At 47.5% G+C, this 21,422-nt stretch overlaps 1 protein-coding gene across 1 annotated transcript; it reads left to right on the top strand.

The window, feature by feature from the left end:
• The first annotated feature begins 1,808 nt into the window (after positions 1 to 1,808).
• On the top strand, positions 1,809 to 21,259 carry DRC1 (dynein regulatory complex subunit 1). Its single transcript, XM_077331191.1, has 17 exons — positions 1,809 to 2,105; positions 3,569 to 3,656; positions 6,763 to 6,875; positions 7,891 to 8,074; positions 9,414 to 9,551; positions 11,460 to 11,546; positions 11,885 to 12,007; positions 12,630 to 12,769; positions 13,191 to 13,325; positions 13,701 to 13,936; positions 14,852 to 15,021; positions 15,212 to 15,301; positions 17,070 to 17,156; positions 17,578 to 17,780; positions 18,713 to 18,856; positions 19,721 to 19,823; positions 20,363 to 21,259. The coding sequence occupies exons 1-17, from the start codon at positions 1,912 to 1,914 to the stop codon at positions 20,423 to 20,425; spliced, it is 2,298 nt and encodes a 765-aa protein (XP_077187306.1). The 5' UTR covers positions 1,809 to 1,911; the 3' UTR covers positions 20,426 to 21,259.
• Positions 21,260 to 21,422: the final 163 nt, after the last annotated feature.

The following is a 21,422-nucleotide window of genomic DNA, read 5'->3' as shown; positions in this document are numbered from 1 at the left end:
CTTATTTCCTCAAATTCACCTACTGGGTCCCAGTAAGAGTTGAGCTGAGGCTCTTGCAATTTCTATTTTTTAATGTTATTGTTATGATCATGTTAGGTTATTATTGTTATAATGTTATTACTGTTATTATTGTTATAATGTTATTACCATATGTTATCTATATCTTTTCCTGTTTCCTGTAAACTGCCCTGAGCCCTTGGGGAGGGTGGTATATAAACAAACAAACAAACAAACAAACAAACAAGAAATGCAACAAAAGGAAATAAATTTACTTCTCTTTATGTATTTGCTTTTTAAACAATGATATATTGTTTTAAATAATAATATATCCAGTGCCATTACATCCAAATTCAATATGTAATCTTGGCTCTGCCACCTCCTCACCAATCCATCTTATATCAGCAAAAAGTGCCCCCCATGCTATTTCTGGGGGAACAGGGAACCCCCCAGGGACAGCATGAGGAGTTCGAGGTATGCAGTGGAAGAGGGAATTAGCAAATTTTGCTCCCTTCTATTGTTGGAAATTTTTCATGTGATCAAATAGAAAATGGATCAATTCCCAGTCTTCTGTGACCTCTTTGTTGGGATCATAAGACCAGCAAGACCGGGCTGTAGCTTTTAATGCATGTGATAAAAATTAGGCATTAAAAAAAAACATTATATATTGGATATATAATACTTCTTATTGCATTGTTTTCTAATTCTGTAACCCAATGGGAAAGGTAGACTATAAATGAAGTAAATAAATACAATAGTCTGTGTGTCTACAAGCTGCACATTTACTCTAGAATACTTGGGTTAATGTCTGCTTCCTTACTTTGCACTGTGATTCCTGCAAACATTTATAAACGAAATACATGAAAAGTAAATTCTTGGCAAAACAGAGACCAGAATGTATTCCTTGTTGATCTAGTTACCATGATTTGGGGCAAATTTTTGGTGCCATTTTGAACTTTGTGTGATTTCAGGGAACAATCCCCCTTTATTCCTTTGTGTAATTTTTTAAAAATGTGGCTGTAATGCAAGTATTTGAAAGCTCTTGAGAGAAAAATGATTATTTTGAATGGATCTATGGCTACTGGTGTGGCATTATTATGATATATTGCATAGGGAAGTTTGGAGATGGTTAAATAAGAGATTTGGCTACCGAAATTAGGAGCAGACAATAAAAAATGGAATATAGCTGCATATAGCATAAAGGGGAATGAGAAACTGCTCTAGTGCTGGTGGTCAGCACAGTACAGTCCATTAGGGGTTACAAGAGCAGCAGAGTCAGTGTGTAAACATGCAATTAAGAAAGGACTGAGAACTGATCTTTAGGCAACAGAAGGGCAGGAAAAACGCAGTGAACGTCTTACAGGTGAAAAGGAAGGGTTACAAGGTTTAAGGCTAAGGGTTTCAAGGCTAAGGATTAATTTAACATCCACCATCACTAAGGAAAATAATATTAATTTGTTTTCAATACTTAATCTTTAAAAAAAATCTTATTTGAATATATCTATGTCTAATGAGCTACAAATAAGCTCCTCCCCATTTGCAGTGTTACACAGTAGCAGCACGAAATACATATATTTCCCTTTCCTTTATCGTTCAGATCCCAATAAAATCAATTTGATTTAACTCTGAAGAAATAAGGGGTCCCCAGCTCAGCCCAACCCAGCCCAGCCCAGCCCCCAAGAAGGAGACAGACAGGAAAAAGCAGCATTGAAAGTTTCATGGTGCAAAAGGATTTCTGGAGCATGCGCAGAAGGAGACTGACCAGGCTCGCGGCGCTGTTCTACGTGGTTGCTGCGGCAACCGAGGCAAGCAGACATGCGCGGAAGGATGCGAACCTAGCACCGCCTCGTCGCGTAGTCACGGCAACGGCGGCACCGGCCGGCGAGGCCTGTAGTGTTGGGGCGGGCCGCTGCGATGAGCTCCGCCGCGGTCGACGCTGGTGCTGAAGCCGAGCCAGAGGCAGAGGGGGCCGCCGGCAGTGGCGTCGCGGGAGGCGGAGGCGGTGTCCCCGTGCGCATCAAGGTGCCCAACTTGAATTCGGATGACCCGCAGGAGCGCATCGCCGCCCGCCGCATCCGCATCGCTGCCCGGCTCGAGGCCAAGCGCAGGTCCGTCCCATAGTCGTCTATGCGAGCGGGTCGCCGTGTTGGCCTGAAACAGAACACATGTAGAGGGCATCCAGCGGCACCTTTAAGACCAACCCAGTTTTGTTCTAGGTGCGAGCTTCCGTGTGCACGCACCCTTCCTCAGATGCAATGGCATGGCATGGAGTTCAGATTTACAGGTGGAGTGTGAGAGTAAATTAACGTTCAGCATAATGGAAATGGGTAGCAGGGTCCAGGAAACAGATTCTCGCGTTGTGGCATATTTCTTGTACGCCAAATGCTTCCCATGCAGTTCTGTCTCAAGTGAACACAAACAAATCCAAATGGCTAGTTCCCCCCCCCCCCTATTTATTGCTGGAATCTGTTAACCATTTTCATTGTGCTGTAGGTTAATTTGCTCTCACACTTTACCTATAAAATCAGAGTCCAGTAGCACCTTTAAGACCAACAAAGATTTATTCAAGGTGTGAGCTTACCTATAAGTTTGAACATTCTATATTCAAGTGGGTAGCCATGTTCTATATTGTAACTTGAGAAAGTGTGTGTGTGTCCGAAAGCTCATACCTTGAATGGCCGCTTCCAACCGCAGATTGTGCGTCCTCATCTTTCCTTTGGCTCCCTGTCCTCCCCAAATGCCACCTTTCCTAGGCATCAGCCTGTTCTCCAGGAGTTTCCCTAGCTGGAGTTGATAACCCTTCCCCTCCTTCATTCCTTCCTGGCCGCTAAGGACAGGCCATAGCCATTCTCCATCAGGACTGTTTAAAAAAAAAAAAACAGAACAGCTTTTCGTCTGAGACAGGAGTGTTTTCATTGAAAGAATAGGAGGCTGTTTTTCAGAACAGGGAAAAGTCCCGTTCATACTTCCCAGTTTAGTTGCTCTGCCAAGGAGCACAGCATTTCAGGGTTGTCCAATTTCTTCAGCCTGGGGCTGGATTTTCCTAACCAAGCAGAATTGGAGCCTCTAGCCATGGTGTCACTGCTCCCATCCCTTCTCCATACAAATTGGCTGTGTGTGGTTCTGCCTGGAAATTTTAATTTGGTTTCATACTACCTTAATTGTCAGGATTCCACCCCCCCCCCCTCACACACACACACAATAGTTCTTACTGGCAGTCCACATGACGGCATGGTCAAGCTGTTGTGTTCCATTATATTTTGTTGTGATAGGTGCATGCTGACCAAATGACCTTTGACATTAATGTGGCTTGCTGATGCTTAATGACGTTTGGAGACGACACTGCTCAGCTTGTGAAACACATGTTGACCTTTTGTTGTTTTTGTTTATTGCCTAATTTGATCATTAGCTGAAATCCAAACTGCAAGAGGCCCACTTATTTTGAGGCCATTTCTCTATAGACATTCGCTGTCTGTGGCAGTATCTGTGCAGCATTGATTCTGGGAATTCCTTGACATATTTCTAGTGTCTTGCAGGGTGGTTGTATTGAGTGTTTGCATGTTTCCCTTAGGGAGGCCCTTGGAGAAGATGCAGATGCAAAGAAGCTTGTGGAGGAAGAAAAGAGCAGGAGCTACAAACAAATAGAGGAGAGCAGACAGGTTAGGACTAAGCAGTAGATCAGTCTTTACCTTGCAGGGAAAGCATTGGAAGCAGTTCTTTGATTCAGTAGTTGAATGGGACTACCCTGGGATGAGATTTTAGAAGAAGAGTTGTGTTTTGTACCCCGCTTTTCACTACCTGAAGGAGTCTCAAATTTGCTTACAATTGCTTTCCTTTTCTCTCCCCACACCTGTCATCCTGAGAGAGCTCTGGCAGGATTGCTCTGTAAGAACTGCACTATCAGGACTTTGATGAGCTCAGTCACCCAGCTGGTTGCATGTGGAGGAGCAGGGAATCAATCCCAGGTCATGAAATGTAGTTCTAATTGGCATATGTTTAAAATCTTTTTCTTCCCTCTTCAGAATTCCATATTCCAATGCTTGAGCCAGAATTAGAAGCAGAAGCTTACAGGAAAGGGGCCTCCTCAAAACAGAAGTTCAGTGTCAGTTCAGCAGCTCTCTTCCTACAAGACTGTACTGTTGAGTGGCATGTCTGGCTATAATCCACTCCCATGACAGTCGGAGTTGCTTTGCTCTTCAGCAAGCCTAAGAACATAAGAGAAGCCATGATGGATCAGGCCAGAATGCAATTCAGTCCAACATTTTCACACAGTGGCCAAAAACCCAGGTGCCATTAGGAAGCCCACCAGCGGGGCCAGAACTTCAGAAGCCCTACCACTGTTGCCCCCTAAGCAAAAAGAATACAGATCAATCCCTGCTCCAGACATAGTGTTCCATATACCTTGTGGCTAAAAGCCTGATGGACCTCTTTTTCATATATTTGTCCAATCCCCTCTTGTAGCTGGCGGTGCTTATAGGCACCACCACTTCCTGTGGCAGTGAATTCCATTGGGTAAAGAAGCGCTTGCTCTTGCCTGTTCCAGGCCTACTGCTCATTAATTTCATTGAGTGCTCATCTTTAAACATCCCTCGGCGCCGTGGCCGCCGTGGACTAAATAAAATAATAAGGGCTGGTAGGGAGGAGTTAGGGCGGGACCCGTCTGGGATAAAAACTCGGAGGGGTCCAACCAGGAGCCGCAAAGCGGCTCCTGATTGGGCCCCTTCGAGTGCCACTCAAGGGCCAAGTGGCCACGTGCGCCTCCCTATTGGCCACTTGGCCTGCCCTGGACTGGCCGCCCAGATCCACCATTTTCCCACTTGCCGCCAGTGTGGATGCGTCTGCAGGAGGACCCGGCGCCGGCTCCTGTCGCTAGCGGCCCACCGCACCAATGCCCGACGCGGCTTATCCCTACTCCCCGACGATACAGCCGCCAACCGCATGTCCACGCACCCAGGAGGACCCGCCGCCGCCTATGGCCGCCAGCATCCCGCCTCGCTAAGCACCTCCCGATCCGCTCCCCTTCGACATCGGCCGCATCCGGCACATCGCCGCCATTTGCTGCCTCGCCGCAGCGAGGGAAGCTTGCCACCCGCACACAAGCCCCACAGGAGCCGAGAGTGCCGTGGCTGAGGCCTGCGCCCATCCCGAGAATGAGAAAGCCACAGGAGCCGCCACAATTATGATGCCCTTTACTACCTTGCTGGTAGGCTCCGGGACAGGGTGGTGGTGGTGTGGGCGGTGGCGGCTCGCAGGCTGCCCCACTGCACGACTCCATGGCGCCCCTGGGAGACGGAGAGCAGGACAGCCGCTCCCCCGAACTCACGAGCCCCGCTAGCGCCCACTGTATTTGGACTACAGCGGGCTTGATTACTAGTGAGTTCTAATATTGTGAGAAAGGGAGGAAAGTACTTCTTTCTCTCTCTTCTCGATCCCATGCATAATTTTGTAAACCACTATTATGTCACACCTCAGTCTTCATTTCTGCAAGCTAGAAAGCCCTAACCTCTTTGACCTTTCTTCATAGAGAAGGTGTTTCATTCCCTTCATTTTAGTTGCCCTCTCTGCACCTTTTCCAATGCTGTAGTATCTTTTTTGGTAGTGCCTAGAACTGGACACCGTATTCCAAACAAGGCCTCACCATACATTTCGACAGGGGCATTATGATACTGGCTGATTAGTTTTCAGTTCCTAGTAATTCTCAGCAGAGCATTTGCCTGTTTTATTGCAATTGCACAATGAGCTGAGATCTTGTGTCAGTCATCTATCATGATTCCAAGATCTCTTTCTTGGTCAGTTACCACCAGTTTGGACCCTGTCAATGTATATTTATAGTTAGGATTTTTAGCTCCATTATTTTGTGCTTGCCCACGTTGAATCTCTTTTGCCATGTTGATGCCAGTTTGGTGTAGTCATTAGTAGTGTAGACTTCATAATCTGGCATCTCCCCCACATGCAGCCAGGTGAGTGACCTTGGGCTCGCCATGGCACTGATAAAGTTATTCTGACCAAGCAGTGATATCAGGGCTCTCTCAGACTCACCCACCTCACAGGGTGTCTGTTGTGGGGAAAGGAAAGGGAAGGCGATTGTAAGCCGCTTTGAGACTCCTTTGGGCAGCAAAGGTGGCATATAAGAACCAACTCTTCTTCTTCACTTGTTCAGCCTTAACAGATCCTTCTGGAACACTCCTGGGTTCTTACCGTTCTGAACAACTTGGTGTCATCTGCAAACTTAAAATTATTCTGTTTAATATATATAGAGATCTGGAACTCTCTGTTACCTTGAGAGCAATTTGCTGACGTGATACTGTGAAGTGATATATTAAGCAATAATTTTGGTACCAAGCATAACACATATAATTAAAGAAAACAACCAATGAGGAAGGACTACTTGAGAAAAAGAGGTAACAAGCCTGGGTACCCATCCTGGCTGGCTTTGTTTGGATTTTTGTTTATTATATGGTTTTTGAGTGAAATATACCATATCAAGAGGCTTCGTGAGTTTCTTAGAATAAATTTGTTTATTGGACTGCCATTGTCAATTCTCTGTTCGGCTTAGATTTGGACCTTTGGCATATTCACAGTTTAGCAAGGCTGCAAGAACCACCTAGCTCTGACCAAGAGGAACTCTCTCTAGAACCCTTAACTTTGAAAGCATGTACATCTTTAAACTGTTGGTCAGTCCAGCAAAAGATAACTTCTCTATGATCTTATTTATATAGGAAGATGATTTCCTAACACGTTTCTGCATCCTTCATGTGCATACAGAGATTAGCCAAATTGCTGCTCGATGGCACACAGTTGGTGACAAACATTCAGGTGGCAGCAGATGCTCGGGAGGCACAGAGAAGGTCAGAGGAAGAAGAGCTGAGTCGGCAGAGGTAAGCAGTCAACCTGTCCAGAATTATTCTTTGATTTGACAAGTCAAAAGTAACAGGGGAGGGAAACGACATCAGTTGCTTTAATTTAATTGTTGTTTTAATTTGCTGGCTTGACAGGATGAATCGCAGCTCTCAGCATATGAACCTGCTTTATTAGTGTAGCTGTCCATGTGACTCCCACCTGTCCACTCTAATTGTCAGCCACTCTTCAGAATCTTAAAATTCAAGACTCTCTTCTGGTCCTGCTGCTTGAGATCCCTTTAACTGGAGATGTCAGTGGCTGAACATGGGAGAATCTGCCTGAAAGGCATGTGCCTGTCATCAAGCTAGTCCTCGTTAATCCAGGTGTTACAGAGCACTGTATGGTCATGTGCAATTTCTCTACATGGTATTTCTGTATCCCGAAGATCAGTTCTCATTCTGATGAGGCTTCCAACTTATGGACAACACTAAGGTGACCACTAAGGTAACATCGGTAAAGGACAACACTGAGGTGATCGGGGGGGGGGGGGGGGGTTCTTGATTAAAATTTGGCCTTTATGGAGCAACACAAATTTGCATAGAATGCATAGAACGCAAAAATAGTATTGTAAAATACATATATTAATTTTGACATAAGTACAATTTGCCAGGTACCCCCAGAAGTCCCTCCAAAAGTGGGACAATCTGGTCACCTTAAACTACACACCCTTTGGAATTTGAGGAATTTGAGGAATTGTAGCTGGTTTAGTGCTGTTATGCTAGAATGAACATTAAGGAAAAGGTATCGCAAGAAGGTGGTACCCATCAGTGTGTCAAAAATTGGGACTCTTCAGCAGTGTGCCATTCAGCTGGAGCTTTCATGTGTGGCATACTATTACCCTTGGTCCTTGGAAAGGTAACTGAAAGAAGAAACAGCTCTTTGCTAATCATTGGCTTACCATGCTCCCCAGTTCACAATGGCTTTATGCCGTTCTGAGTGAGAGCGTGGTTTAAAACTCACTGTAGAGGGCTTCATAGAGACCAATGCTTGCAGGGTTGAAAAGCTGGAAAATGAAGCCAGAGCCAACCAGGACAAGTTTGATGAGATCACTTCCAAGTGGGGCAATGCCAAGAAGAAGACCATCCCCCAAGACCTGTGGGAGGTGCTTAACCTGCAGCAGCAGCACTGTGCACTCCTGATTGAGGAGAAGAACAAGCTCATCAGTGAGTTGCAGCAGGTGAGGAGGAGGGGCCAAGGTGGCTCATTGTACAACTGAGGGCAGTGGCCCAATTGGGGAGGGGGAGAACTTGATGGAGCTTCCATACCAAGAAATGTGCTTCACTCAGAGAAAAGAAGATTAAGGGGGAGGTGCTGTAATCTTCCGGATCTGTCAAGTGAATTGCTAGGGAATAGTGTTTAAATCAGCAAATCTCTGTGTGATTCGCAGCATGGTGTCGTTCTATTCAGTATGTCCACTTGAATTTGATCCTTGTGGGACTTTTGCAGGGGACTGTCAACATGCCGTGATTTAATCACAACTATTGAATGACTGATGCGTAACATTTTTTGTGCCACCTTTCCACTCCGTTCTGGGTCTCCAAGGCGGTAATCAGTCAAAACCGTAAAACAGATTTTAAAATGAACATAAACAAGTGGAGTTCAGTACAATTCGCAATTCAACACATATCTAGTATTCAACCTATATCTTCTCAGGTTGACAACAAAACCTGGAAAAAATACGCGGTAAGAAATAGACATGTGTAAGGAGAAGAAAATTCAAATATGGCCAAATCAGTTTGGTGCTAAACCAAAAAAGGAACAAAACCCAACCTTAACAGATAGGAACTCAAAAGTTGAGCTGAACAATAAAAATAATGTAAAACTTGTTGGTTGTTTATTATGGTGCACAATTAAAAACAGAATAAAAACTTCTTAAAAACTATACCGAACTAACAGCACATAGAACCAAGGACCAAACGCGTTTCGACCCTTCCTTTATCCTTTTCCCTTTTTGGAGACAAATTCAGTACTCAGAGTGTAATCTCATGTGCATCAGAAAAAGCTTTACACAAATTTACACATTACAGATCCCACTCAACCACTGAGCTATACATTATAGAGAGTTCTATATTTCTATATAGAGTGTATTATTATAATCTTGACCACTGAGGAAGACCCGGAAGGGTCGAAACGCGTTTGGTCCTTGGTTCTATGTGCTGTTAGTTCGGTATAGTTTTTAAGAAGTTTTTATTCTGTTTTTAATTGTGCACCATAATAAACAACCAACAAGTTTTACATTATTTTTATTGTTCAGTTCAACTTTTGAGTTCAAATCAGTTTGGTGCCATTGATGCTCTGATCTCACCATAGGAAATAGTGTAGGTTGGATGGGGGCACCCAAGTGGTCCCCCTGGTCAAATCTTTTGGCATGTTGGGAGTTCTTTTGAGGAGAGGCTTCTGCAGCTACACAACAAGTTTGGTGCTTCTACCTCAAATTCTGCCCCCCTCCCCCAAGCTGTTGGGGGCAATTGAGTTTAAGAGTAATGTGTGAACAGATGCTGGCTTTTGCCTTCCAGGAGCTGAAGAGCAAAGATGACCAATATGTGAAGGACCTCAAGAAGCAGTCAGATGATGTTAATCTTCTGCTGGAGCGAATGGAGGAGCAGATCAAGAATGTTATGAAAAACTACCGCCGAGAGCTCTTGCAGATTGAGGTTCTGGAGTCAAGTGGCTGTTTAGTAGAAGGATGGGGGTGGGGCAGGGCTGCCTTGTTATATTTCTATATGATAAAAAGTGTGTCAAATGAAGAAAATAGAAGTGCCACAAAAGACAAATCCTGTACTTGGCCTCTTTTGATTTCTGCTCATTTAGTTAAATTTCTGTTCTGCCTTAAGCACCAGATATTGACCAGCAGGTTAAAAATACCAAAGAGCTTGAGAACACCCTCCCATAGCATGATGCAATGTACAGGTAAACCAAATCAGTCCCGTGCACAAAACGTAACACCACTATGTTAATATGTGAACATAAAAAAACAAGAAACAAATGTCACATAACAAGAACACAAAGCGCCAGGTAAACTGAAGCACTATGCCAAACACAGTGGCTCATAACCCTAAGTAGCACAGCCATATCTAACTCCCCCCGAAAAAGTTACCAGTCACATGAACCAGTAAAATAACACAGTCCAGTTGACAGCATCAATGCACAAGCGTGAGTGCCTTGCCGAGCTAATACCAAATAACTCAAGATGTGTCCTGCCCACCACAACTTAAATGCTTTCCCCCAGTCCAAAACTAGACCGATTTCTTAAAGCAAATCCTTCAGCAAACAAACAATCTAAGCAAACTTTGAAACTGCAGACAGCTCATCAGTTTCCTCCTTCAGGCCTTCAGTGCACCAAAGTTCACGGGGTAAAAATCCAAAATGGTTCGTTTCCTTCTAGAATCTGATCCAGCTGGAGTGTAAGAGCAGACACCTTTCCTATCACACCGAATCCTCATTGTTTATCTGAAAGTTTCAGGGTCATGAACCCTAGTGCCGAAAAGCACTGAGTTTGGCACTGTGCTTTATTTTACTTGGTACTGTGTGTTATCTTACTGTATGTGCACATTTGTCTCTTTGATTTGCTCACGTAGTAAAATACTGCTGTTAAAGTTTTGTGCACATCCTTGAATTGGTTGGGTTGGGTATTTCCCCCTTCCAACTGGGTTGGAATAGCTCCCTGCAGAACTCTGCGTATCAGGACATGTTGCTGAGAGGTTCTCTTCTCTAGCGCCACCCTCTGTCCATAGGGAAAGGATTGCAGCTGTTTTAAGGCTGTACCTCATTTCCCCGTGTCGGCTAGGCATTGGTCAAGCAACCCATGATCAATGGTGTTGAATGCTACTGTTAGATTTAACACCCACCTAGATCTGGCTGTGGAGATTGTTTGAGAGGGCAACCAGAACCATCTCCACCCACCCACCCTCCATGGCCAGGCTGGAAGCTGGACCGGAATGGATCAAGGAAACTGGAGCTGTTCAGCATACCCATAAAAACAGGGAGGAAGACAGGCTACTGCTTTAAATGGCTCATAATATAAAATCCCTGATACATAGAGGCAGACTGTGGCAAGAGAAATGTAGTTTGCTTGTATTCAGAGGTCCCCGGGGGGAGTCCCAATTTACAGTGGTAAAAGATCTGCTTGGCATGCAGAAGGTTCCAGGTTCAGCCCCTGGCATGTCCAGTGAGAAGAACCAGGCAGTGGGTCACAGGACATACTTCATCTTGAGACTCTGGAGAGCCACTGCCCATCACAGTAGCCAGTGCTGACCTTGATAGATGAGCAGTCTGTGTCCAATATATGGTTCAGGTGTTTAATTCTGCCATAGAGGCTTCACTAACTTCCCCTCCCTCATAAAGATAGATTCATGTGGGTAGCCATGTTGGCCTGAAGTAGCAGAACAAAATTTGGGTCCAGTAGCACTTTTAAGACCAAGAAAGGTTTGTTCAAGGTGTGAACTTTCATGTGTCCGAGGAAGTGTTGCCTGCACTTCAAAGCTCATGTCTTCAGTAAATTTTTATTGGTCTTAAAGCTGCTGTTGGTCTCCAGCTTTGTTGTTCCCCTCCCTCATTTGCAGAAGGCCTTTGAGCTGGAGCGGCGTGAACTCCTGACCAACAACAAGAAGAAATGGGAGCAAGCTATGCACGCCCTCAACCAGCAAGAGGTAAGGGGAAGGTAAACCACTTGCTCCCCTGGCTGGAAGGAGCTTCCTAAAAGTGTAAGTGCATCTCTGATTCAGCATTTAAGGACAAGGCCTTTGGCAGACGGGACAGCATTATATGCAGTGTTAAGATTAACCGGAACAATTTTCATGTGCTTTGTTTGCTTTGTTTAGTTTTCTTTTAGGTAACTAGTGGGAGGGGTGGGCAGTCTGGGACTGATGCATGTGACCAGGATCAGATTTCTGCCATAGTTGGGTGAGAACAAAGCAACCAGGCTTGGGCAAAACCCCGCATTTGGCCTGAGCCCTGACCATTGTGTGCCTCCTGCTTTTTGCACTAGCTGGAGTTCATGACCGCCCGGCTGAAGAAAGTGGAAGAGTATGAGTGGGAGCTGAACCGGCTGCGGGTGCAGGATGCCGAGGAATACAACGTTATCAAGATCAAGCTGGAGCATGACGTGCAGGTATTGCATGGGAATGGCCGCTCGGGAACCATGCACTGGTCATCTGCTTGCTTTTGGGAGCACTGTCCCACGGATGATGTGAAGGTGGTTGTGCCGCTTCTGCAGGAAGTCCTCCATGGAGTCTCCGTGATTCATTTGATTGGACGGCTCTCTAGCAGTTGTGAGGAAGCATTGACATTGCTGTAAAGTCTAGTAGTTAGGAATAGTTTCTCAGTGGTCCAGAGGATTTGTAGATCCCTTGGACTATTACTTGACACTGGAATGAGTAGCAGGAATGGTTGATGTTTTGCTTCTCATCTGGGGGATTTCATAGCCTTGGATCATCCCATGGATCCTACCCAAACTCTTGCCTTGGTTTTTTTATCTCTTGTCTCACCTTTCTAGTGTAGGTTATGACCAGGGCAGTGAAGACCTCACTGTGTGTTTTCGCCTGGGAGACATCACCGTGCCTTGCTCTGAATTTGCAGAACAGGTTTCCTCCTGAACTTCTGTTTTTGGTCGCTCCCATTTTTGCTGAGGCCAGGCGAGCCAGATATAAAATGTGTGGTCAGTGGGGGCAAGGCCAGTGGCAAATGTGGAGTCCTGCCTGCAGCTTAGTGAGTCTCTTCCTTTGGAATGCCAGATCCTAGAGCAACAGCTCCAGCAGATGAAAGCCACGTACCAGCTGAACCAAGAGAAGCTGGAGTACAACTTCCAGGTGCTGAAGAAGCGAGACGAGGAGAACACCATTATCAAGTCCCAACAGAAGCGGAAGCTCAATCGGTAAAGGAGTAGGATGGCATCCACCCCACCCCCAGTTCCCTCTGTGCTCCCTTTTGGGGTCCCTGGCCTGAAGACGGGATGTCCTGGATGGTGACTACAGTAAGAAACGGTAGCCGATCACTTCATGACACCTGGCAACTGGGTGATCAAGCTGTGCGTTCCACTCTCCCCCCTGGACTGCCAACCAGAAGCAGAGAGGGAGCCTAGGCTGAGATGTTGGATTAACTTCCTGGCTGGGTTGTACTTCCTTCCTTTTCCTTAGGATGACAGGATCGAGCAACCTGGGGTTGTCTCCAGCACAGTGGAAGTCTGGTTCTTTCTGACACTCCCGTTCCAGCTCTAACCACCCTCAAGCACTGGTTCACTTGGCCGCTCTCTCTGTTCCACCTTTGCCACTACAGCTCCCCTTGTCCTTCTTCAGGTTGCACGATGTGCTGAACAACTTGCGGCAGAAACTGGCCAAGCAGATCAAGCAGTACCGCGAGGAGAACCAGACGCTGATCGCTGACTACAAGCGCATCGTGGACCAGTACAAGGATCTGCAGAGGACCATGAGGTGTGGTGGCCCACTCTTTGGCAGGGAAGGAAGGGGTGCCTTGGCAGGAGAAAACGGTGCAAGCCCACTGTTGGATCCAACCAGCATTTTTAGTCGAACTCACCTACTCCCCCACCTTACCCCAGCCCTGTTCGCACATGCCTTTTATCCCCATGTGCCCCAGCTGTTTTGATGGCCAGAGGGGACTCTCTCTTCCCATTCCCTCCAGTGGAAAAAGCTGGTTGGATCTTCCCCAAGGGCACCTTGTATCTTGACGCCACAAGCCACTCCCAGGGCTCAGCCGTTCCTAGGGACAAGGCTGTCTATCTACGGCTTTGCTTCCAGCCGGATGAGAGAAGCTGCGTGCTGCAAAATCTCCCTTTTCTTTTCACGCAGGCACTTTGCCATCGTGGACGCCGAGCACTTCTTGGAGGTGTGGCTGATGAACGAGGAGGAGGCCAAGGGGCTGATCCGCAGAGCCCTGGATGCCGACCGGGTCATCGACCTGCAGCAGCTGGGGCTGCCCTGGGCGGAGCCGGATGGCTGGTTCCTGCACAACGTGGGGCCCATCATGCATCAAAAGAAGAAGAAATCGGCCACCGAGGTGGCCCACGAGGTGCTGCTGATGGAACGTAAGCAGTGGTTTCCTCACTTGGCCGGGGGCAGGGTCATTCTCTCCCCGAAGCTTTGCTGCAGGCCCTGCAAAGAGAAAACATGTAGTACAAGCCTAAATGTGCTTACTCAAAAGTACATTCCATTGACTTCAATGGGGCTTGCTCACTTTTAAGTGTGCTTAGGATTGCAGCTCTGCTCCCACTGTCACAATGAAGGTGTAATCATAGCTTTATTCCAAAGAGAACAGGGCAGTAATATATTGCCCCCTTTTTGTTATCTATTCATTGTTATGCCCTCCTCCACTGAGGGTCTCTGCGTGGTGAACAGAAGGTCTCCCCACTGCATTTGTCCTCCTAACCTTTTGAGGTAAATTGGGCTGACAGAGAATCCCCATCTGATCTGGGATTCCACTATAGTCTGTTAAACCATGTAAGACATGATGTCAGCTGAGATTGTTTGCTTAGTACTTGAAGAACTCTGATTCCCTGATCACAGGTTTTCCTTGGAGGAATCGCAAAAGAAGGCAAAGAACCAAAAGATCATTTCTTGGAAATGAAGGATAGAATTTGCCCTTTGTCCAAAAGACACAAAAGTGGAGATTCCCTGAGAGGCTGAATTCTCCTGTCAATCAATCCATATTTTTCTGCAGGAGAAACTTGTTGGCATTGTGCAGGGGTACATATATGCCCTGTTTCTTCTCCTCCTGTTGAATATAGGTAGGGGCAAAGATCCCTCTATGACACCGAAGCTCTTTCTCTTTACGATGGGAAGGTCTCCTCAGACCCTCTTCTGCCCACATCCTTTCAAGCATGACTGTGGTGAACTCCTTAAGAAATGCCCTTGGTTGTTTTTGTTTGTAAAGAATTTGTGCTGAGGAACTTGTCTTCCAAGCAGAAATTCTCATGCTCCTGCCTCATTGCTCTTTACTGTAGAAAGCGAACTATCACTGGTGTCTACCATTAAGTCAGAACCTGGCTGTCCAGAAGAGAAGGAAGGGACCTCCAAGGAGGGCATCCAAGACTCCGAAGGAGAGGTCAAGTACCACTGGTCCATCTCGCCAGCGACCGTCAAGCATGTTCTGGAGCTCCTGTGTGACGAGTCGGTGGGTTGAAGGTCCAGGGTCCATTGGTCCACCTTACTTCCTGGGTCTGAGGCCTTGCTTTGTTGTTGCTTCATGCCCTGCCCCCCCCCCCCCAATCTAACCCCGGGCCAAATGCACTAGTACAACATCGACCACCTGCTGTTTTCTGCCGTGACCACCAAGCAATTCTCTTTTCTCCCTGCCTTTCCAGGGCTTTGTGATAGAGAGCAAGCTGCGGGGGCTCCTCCAGCCTCTGGAGAAACATGACCGTACCCTCATGAAGCTGGACTCCATTTTCACGGTGAGGTCTGATTCTGTAATGGGAAGACCAAGATGGAGAGCAATAAAAAATCACAAGAGTCCAGTAGCACCTGAAAGACTAATGTCATTTGTGACAGGGTACAATGTTTTGTGAGTCACTGCTCGCTCGCCTCTTCAGATACAACGAGGATTTTACCTGTCACAAATTGTGTTAGTCTGTAATGTGCTATTGGATCCTTGCTTTTTTCTCCCAGAATGAGGTTATAGATCAGGGATCCGCAAGAGCTTCCTAGGGGCTCCCCAGCCCTTCCCCTGTATCCTGCTTTAATAGATTTAGCCACAAGGTATTCCCAGCATTGCTATGAAAGTACGGAATTGGCCACATCCATTGACCTGAGGGTGCTGTTCTTGCATAGTTACTGTGCCCAGGAAAGGGGCGGAGCCTGGAGGGCTATTCCGCCGTCAAACCTCCTCCTTTTTCTCCACCCGCACTCATCCTTGGGTGAGGTAGGGAGGCGTGGCCAGCTGACATCACTTCTAGCCCAATTCCATTGCTCCTTGAAGCTGAAAAATATTTTGGTGTTCAAAAGGCTGAAAAAGGCTGTTATAGATCCAAGGACAGATTCGGACGGAAGGGTCTCTAACTTCAAGATGGAAAACCAGGGGCTGTCAAGAGCATCCCTCAGGAAAGCTATTGGGTTGAGTTTTGTTGGGGATTGCCTGGCTTGATTCTGGCTCTCTTGCCTGGAGTGGCCGAGTCGCTCCACAGTTTCCAGCAAGACCCTTCCAGTCCTCTGAGCTGCTCTTTATTTCTGTAGAGTAAACCTATAACAGATGGTTGCCCCAGGTTCTGTCACTTATGAGCGGGCAGGACGGCTTATTTGTATCTTTTATTAATACATTTTTTTAAAGGAAAAGAAGGTAGATGGGGGAGGCATGGGCAGAGATGAGGAGAGAGCAGCAGAAAGACAGGTGTGGGTAGTAAAAATGAAAAAGTGGGACCCATGTAGCAGGTGTGTTTGTGTGTGTGTGGTGGTGGTGGTGGTGGTGGGGGGGGGGGGGTTAAAGGCGGTTCATGGCCTGGAAAGGATGAAGACAATGTCTCATGACACCCAGAGCTGGCACCAAACAGGAAGCTATGGCTGTCTGTGGTTTCCGTTCTGGACTGCAGTCTGGGGCTTCGTTAGGAAAAGGGCAAAGGCTCCTTTGTCCAGATGCAAAGACTGCCAAGAGAAGGGGCCAGGTTTGGCTTCCACTGTAAAGGTGTCTCTCAGTCAACATTGGTGGGCTGTGCAGCAGCACTGGATGCAGAGCTCCTAACAATTGGCAAGTCTCCCCCGCCCATCCATCCATTACCATTACTTGTCTGCATGTGTCCAGCACCCCTCTTTCACTGAGGTGGGTGCTCAGTTTGCCTCTCCCTCGCCAGCAAAGCTGTGGCTGGCTGGAAGATCGGTTGGTTTGTCCGAGGAATCCCACTGCAGTACACTTCCCGTGTTCTATCCATGGGCTTCCTGACATGGGGAAAGAGCTGGAAATGTCGCCGGTATACTCTGGTTTGACAAATGCCACCTTGCCGCATGATAAACGGAGACAGTAACAGCGAAGAGATGTGCTTGAGCATCTGCTTTGGTAATGGAGTAGACACCCATGGAAGTCTGAGCTTCCTGACTCCCACCTTTCCCAGTTGTTCTTCAGGAAGAAGCAGTGCAGAAGCTCACACATCTGCGTGCGGACAGGCGTTCACTCCCATCTGGGCTCTTGTCGCTGATGCAACTGACCTGCAGTCTTTCTCTGCTTCTTCCCAGGCCCTGTCAATTGATAATGATGATGACCTGTATTACATGGTGGACTTCTTCATGGATTACAAGGCTACGTTCTTGAACTCCCAGGAGGTAATGGGCTGTGTGCTGTGGGGAGAATTGCATTTAAGACAGGCCCAAAACAGTCCTCCTGCATGAACATTTTGTGGGCCAATTCTCTTAGAGAATTCATGAACAGGAAATGATGCGGGTTCGCCTGTTGCCAGTCTGTGTGACAATGCAAGTTGTGCTTCTTGCCATCACTGATAAAAGGTGTGAATTGATAACCCTTTCTCTGAGCTTTTGCTCGTTTCTCTTTACTCATTTCTCTCTGGGGCTGTTGATTGCCAACAGATGTTTGTCCAATCCTCTTTTGTAAATCTCGATAAGCCCCCTGAACTGCCTGGAGATCTTTGGCCAAACTGTGGCTCTCCAGAGGTGCTCTTGATAACTGTAATCCATGGACATTTGGAGAGCCAGTTTGGCACCTGAGGGGATCCTCATTGTCCCACAGGAGGCAGAGTTGATGGCAAGTGTGGATTCCGAAGAAGCGCCTCCAGATGCAGCGGCTGCCAGTGCAGAAGAGTCCTCTCCTGTTATGGAAGAGGAGGCCAAGGGCCTTGGGGGCTCAGCCGTGCACCCCTCCACTATATACATGCATCCCAACGACATCCTGAAGGCCCTCAGGGCTTTTGTGCAGGAGTTCAAGGAACCAAGGTAGGCCTGAACGGGGAGGAAATGTTGGTCAGGGATGCCCAGGGAGGGAAGGGAGTGTCAGAAGGGCAGGCAGGGCATGGGCCACAATGGAAGGAAGGAGCAATTATGGTCATGGTTCTGAACACCTGAGGAGCAGGAACAAGTGGGCGCTGCTTTCCTTCTCCACTAGTCCCAGGGGTTTGGGGAAGAAAAAAACAGGGAAAGAATGGAAACCGCCAGGAGTTCCTTAGAGGAAGAAGGGCATTATAAAAGTTGGATAAATAAAGGGGGAGAGCATTTTGATGAGGCACCAGGGTGTGAAACAGACACCGCATCTTCCTTTGCTGACCAGCTCTGGGATCGTTGAGATTGTGCTTCACATCCTGAGCTGCATTTCAAAAGTTTCCTTGCAAGGAGTGCCCTCCATTGATGACACCCGGACAAATGGCAGTTCCCTGTGATTTAGTTTTGGTAGCCTGAATCCACTTTTATCTACACTCGCAGTTATCAAGGGTGATGGAACCAAATCTGAGTCCAGGGGCACCATTGAGACCCACGAAGTTTTATTCAAGGTGTGAGCTTTGGTGTGCAGGCACACTTCCTCAGACAATGGAACAAGAATCATAAGAGTGCAGATATAAGGGTGATGGAAATAGCCTGGAGAGACAGAGTGTGGGACACTCTGGGAAAACCTCTGTTCAGGCTTATTGGGACAACTCGGGCCAATCGGCTTAACCTACCTTGCAGGGTTGTTGTGAGGTTCAAATGTTGGTGGGACCCCGGTGCTGCAATGACCTCTGGAGGAAGCTTGGGCTAAAAACGGAGTAGATCGATAGATGAGGTCCTGGACTTGCGATGTTGAGATGTGCAGCCTTGACACAACAGGAGGGTGACTTGGGTCCCGCCGATTCTCTTGATTTCCTGTCCAATCAGCTCCTCCCCTTTACCTTTAGGGGGAAGCACCCCTGCTTGAAGCATGTCCAAGAGGAGCGGGACAACTCCAAGGACTCTGAGTATTGGGAGGCTTTGGCCCACGTCGTCCCAGATGGAAAGCTGAAGCTGTGGGACGCACTGATACAAGCCCTGAAGAAATACGAGTAAGTGTTGGGACCCAGAGGCCCCTGCATCTGTATTTGCCCGGGACAATGAGGGGGGAACTGTGGAAACCTGCAAGGCAGTGGATCTCTCAGATTGTGTGGCTCCTTGTGTAAGATGTCTTAGCCTAGAGTGGCCTCCGCTGGTGAGATGAGAGAATACATGTTGCCTTTAAAAAGGAAGGGCTTCCTGTCCAAACCTGCCACGGGCCTACTTTTTTTGTAGCCACATATTGGTTTTGCTTTGCTAGTGTTCGAGCCTGATAGAATATACAGCAAGTAAGAGCCTGATAGAATATGCAGCAAATCAGTACAGTATTAGCTTTATTAAAATGTCCTCAGAAATAACTGTTCTACACGATTTGCAGAATTAAAGAAGTGTGGGAGCTTTTATTCCAGTCACTGAAACCTGAAACTGTAAATACAAATTTCTTTCCCCTGTGAAGCACAAGCCCATGGCTTCTAATGATGCCACCCCACAAATGGGTAAGATCAGCAACTGCCCAAGCCCAAGCCATTTTCTGTTGTGGCTCCCATCTTTCTGAGGAAGGCAGGAGCGCTCCCACCCTTTTGTCATTCTGCAACTACGTAAAACAGATGAGTCAAGAGAAGCATTCCTTCTAAGTCGTTTGCCCACCCTAACTCCTCCCACTAAGCCCTTACGGCTTTATTTAGTCCGCGGCACCCATGGCGCCGCGGGCTGTGTTAAGATGGAAGGGCATGAGAAATGGCAGATGGGGCACTGCCCCTTTTGGACCACCATGGCGATGGGCCTGGGACACAGGATCACAGGAGGGGCCAAGAACCTCTCTTGTCAGTGCTAGGCCAAATGCCCTTTTGACCATTCTTTCTCTCCCATCTGTCCAGCTACATTCTGACTCAGAGAGACAAACTGATCAGAGAGACTGATGGGCTGCAGAAGCAGAATGCAGAACTCCGGATGCTGCTCCATCAGTATCTGCATTCTCCAGTAAGTCAAGGGGTGGGTTCTCCAGTAAGTCAAGGGGTGGGTTCCCACTCTTGTGAACCGTGGCCCTTTCACAGGATGCATGCTTTAACTCTAAGCAGTGATAGTTTTGAATCTGGCAGCAGACATCTTTCTCACGTGAGATCATGAGAAAGGATTTCATCCAGTAATGGCTGTACCCACCAACACTGCAGCAGCCTGAGGGCAGAGAAAGATGGCTCTGGCCACACAGAGTTGGTCATCTGCACATTCTCTGGCTCTATGACAGGAGAGTTTCCATATTCCCACAACTACTTGGAAATCTGGGGAAGGAGGGGGTACTAAGTGTGAGAGCGGTTGACCCATTGTGTATCCACAACCTGCAGATGACTTGGTCTTTGCATAGTAAATGCTGCTAGATTGGAGGTTTCTAGCAGACACACCAGCCCTCCCCTCCCCGGTTTTGCATGCCACCTAACACTGGGCATATGCTGATCTGTGGATTTTGGGGAGGAGCTGGGGAAGAACCGACTCCTTCAGTGTGCCTTCTCTCCTTTCTGCAGGTCAACGCTGAGCTGCTGATCCCTCCCACCCACCTCTTGAACCTGCAGCCCAGTCCCCCGTGATCTTCCTCCGTGCAGGAGCAACAGGGCCGACGGCTTCCCCAGCAGCGTCATCTCTTCTTTGCCTGGCAGATGAGTGGGAGTGGTTCCAGGAAGCTTGCTGGGGTTACTTGCTTGGGTTTACTTCTGAAGTAGAGAAGAAGGGTTGCCGGAGGCTTCTCTGCTACCCTTGAGTGTTCATGCAGGCAATTTGCTGTCGATGAGCAGCCTTCTCTGCAATGAGCCACAGAACAGTGCCCTCTCTTGGCTTGACAGAGACCAGACGCAATAACTTTTCAGGAATGGGGTGGTGGTGGATTGAACTGGTTTTGCAAAAGCTGTGCTCTACACCCAAGCCCGGACTTGGAGGATCCACAGTCTTGCACATTCTACAGCTTTCAGAAAAACCAGCCTTGTGACCCCCCCCTTCCCAGTCCTCCAGAAATATTAACTGTAGGGCCAACCCTTTTCCCTGAAATCACCTGGTGCAGCCAGAGAGAAATTGGCAGTTCCTTGCACCCTCCCCTGGCCTTTTTCCTCTCCATCACTTGCTGCGGCAAGGTTCCAGGTGTGCTGCACAGCATGCGTGGACAGGAGGGAGTCGGACAGGGTGACAGAGAGAATGGGCAGGAGAAACTTTTATGTAAAAGTCTACTTTTGGTGTACTGAGGAAATCCTGACTAACTCGTCACAGCAGCTCAGGGTAGATCTGGAGCAGGTTGCTTAGAGGTTTCGGGACTGCGGGTGCATCTTCTGTGCCCTGTAATTCTAGTTGCTCCTCCTTGCTTGCCTGTGTATGTGTGCTCGAGGGAAGGGCTGTTTCTAAGGGAGAAGAAGCAAATAAAACGATTGACCAACTTTCTCATTTCTTGGTCTGATCTTTGCTGCCTCCTGAGAAGACAGCAGCATAGATTGGGGAAAGGGATGTGTGTTCACTTGCCCGTGTTTCTCATCTGCAGTTTCTCCCCCTCCCTTTTGTATCTTTAAAATGCCTCTGTGAAACAAAGTGAATAAAGTGCAA

Source organism: Paroedura picta, chromosome 1 (genome assembly GCF_049243985.1).
Source record: "Paroedura picta isolate Pp20150507F chromosome 1, Ppicta_v3.0, whole genome shotgun sequence".
In the NCBI taxonomy this organism is placed as follows: Eukaryota; Metazoa; Chordata; class Lepidosauria; order Squamata; family Gekkonidae; genus Paroedura; species Paroedura picta.
This window is presented reverse-complemented; position numbering and strand designations above follow the sequence as displayed.

Bases quoted from the DNA above. Each gene is read 5' to 3' on its own strand.
- DRC1 (XM_077331191.1), top strand. From the start codon at position 1,912: ATGAGCTCCGCCGCGGTCGACGCTGGTGCTGAAGCCGAGCCAGAGGCA. The intron at 2,106-3,568 runs GTCCGTCCCATA...TGTTTCCCTTAG, and splicing joins CGGCTCGAGGCCAAGCGCAG to GGAGGCCCTTGGAGAAGATG. The intron at 13,937-14,851 runs GTAAGCAGTGGT...TCTTTACTGTAG, and splicing joins CGAGGTGCTGCTGATGGAAC to AAAGCGAACTATCACTGGTG.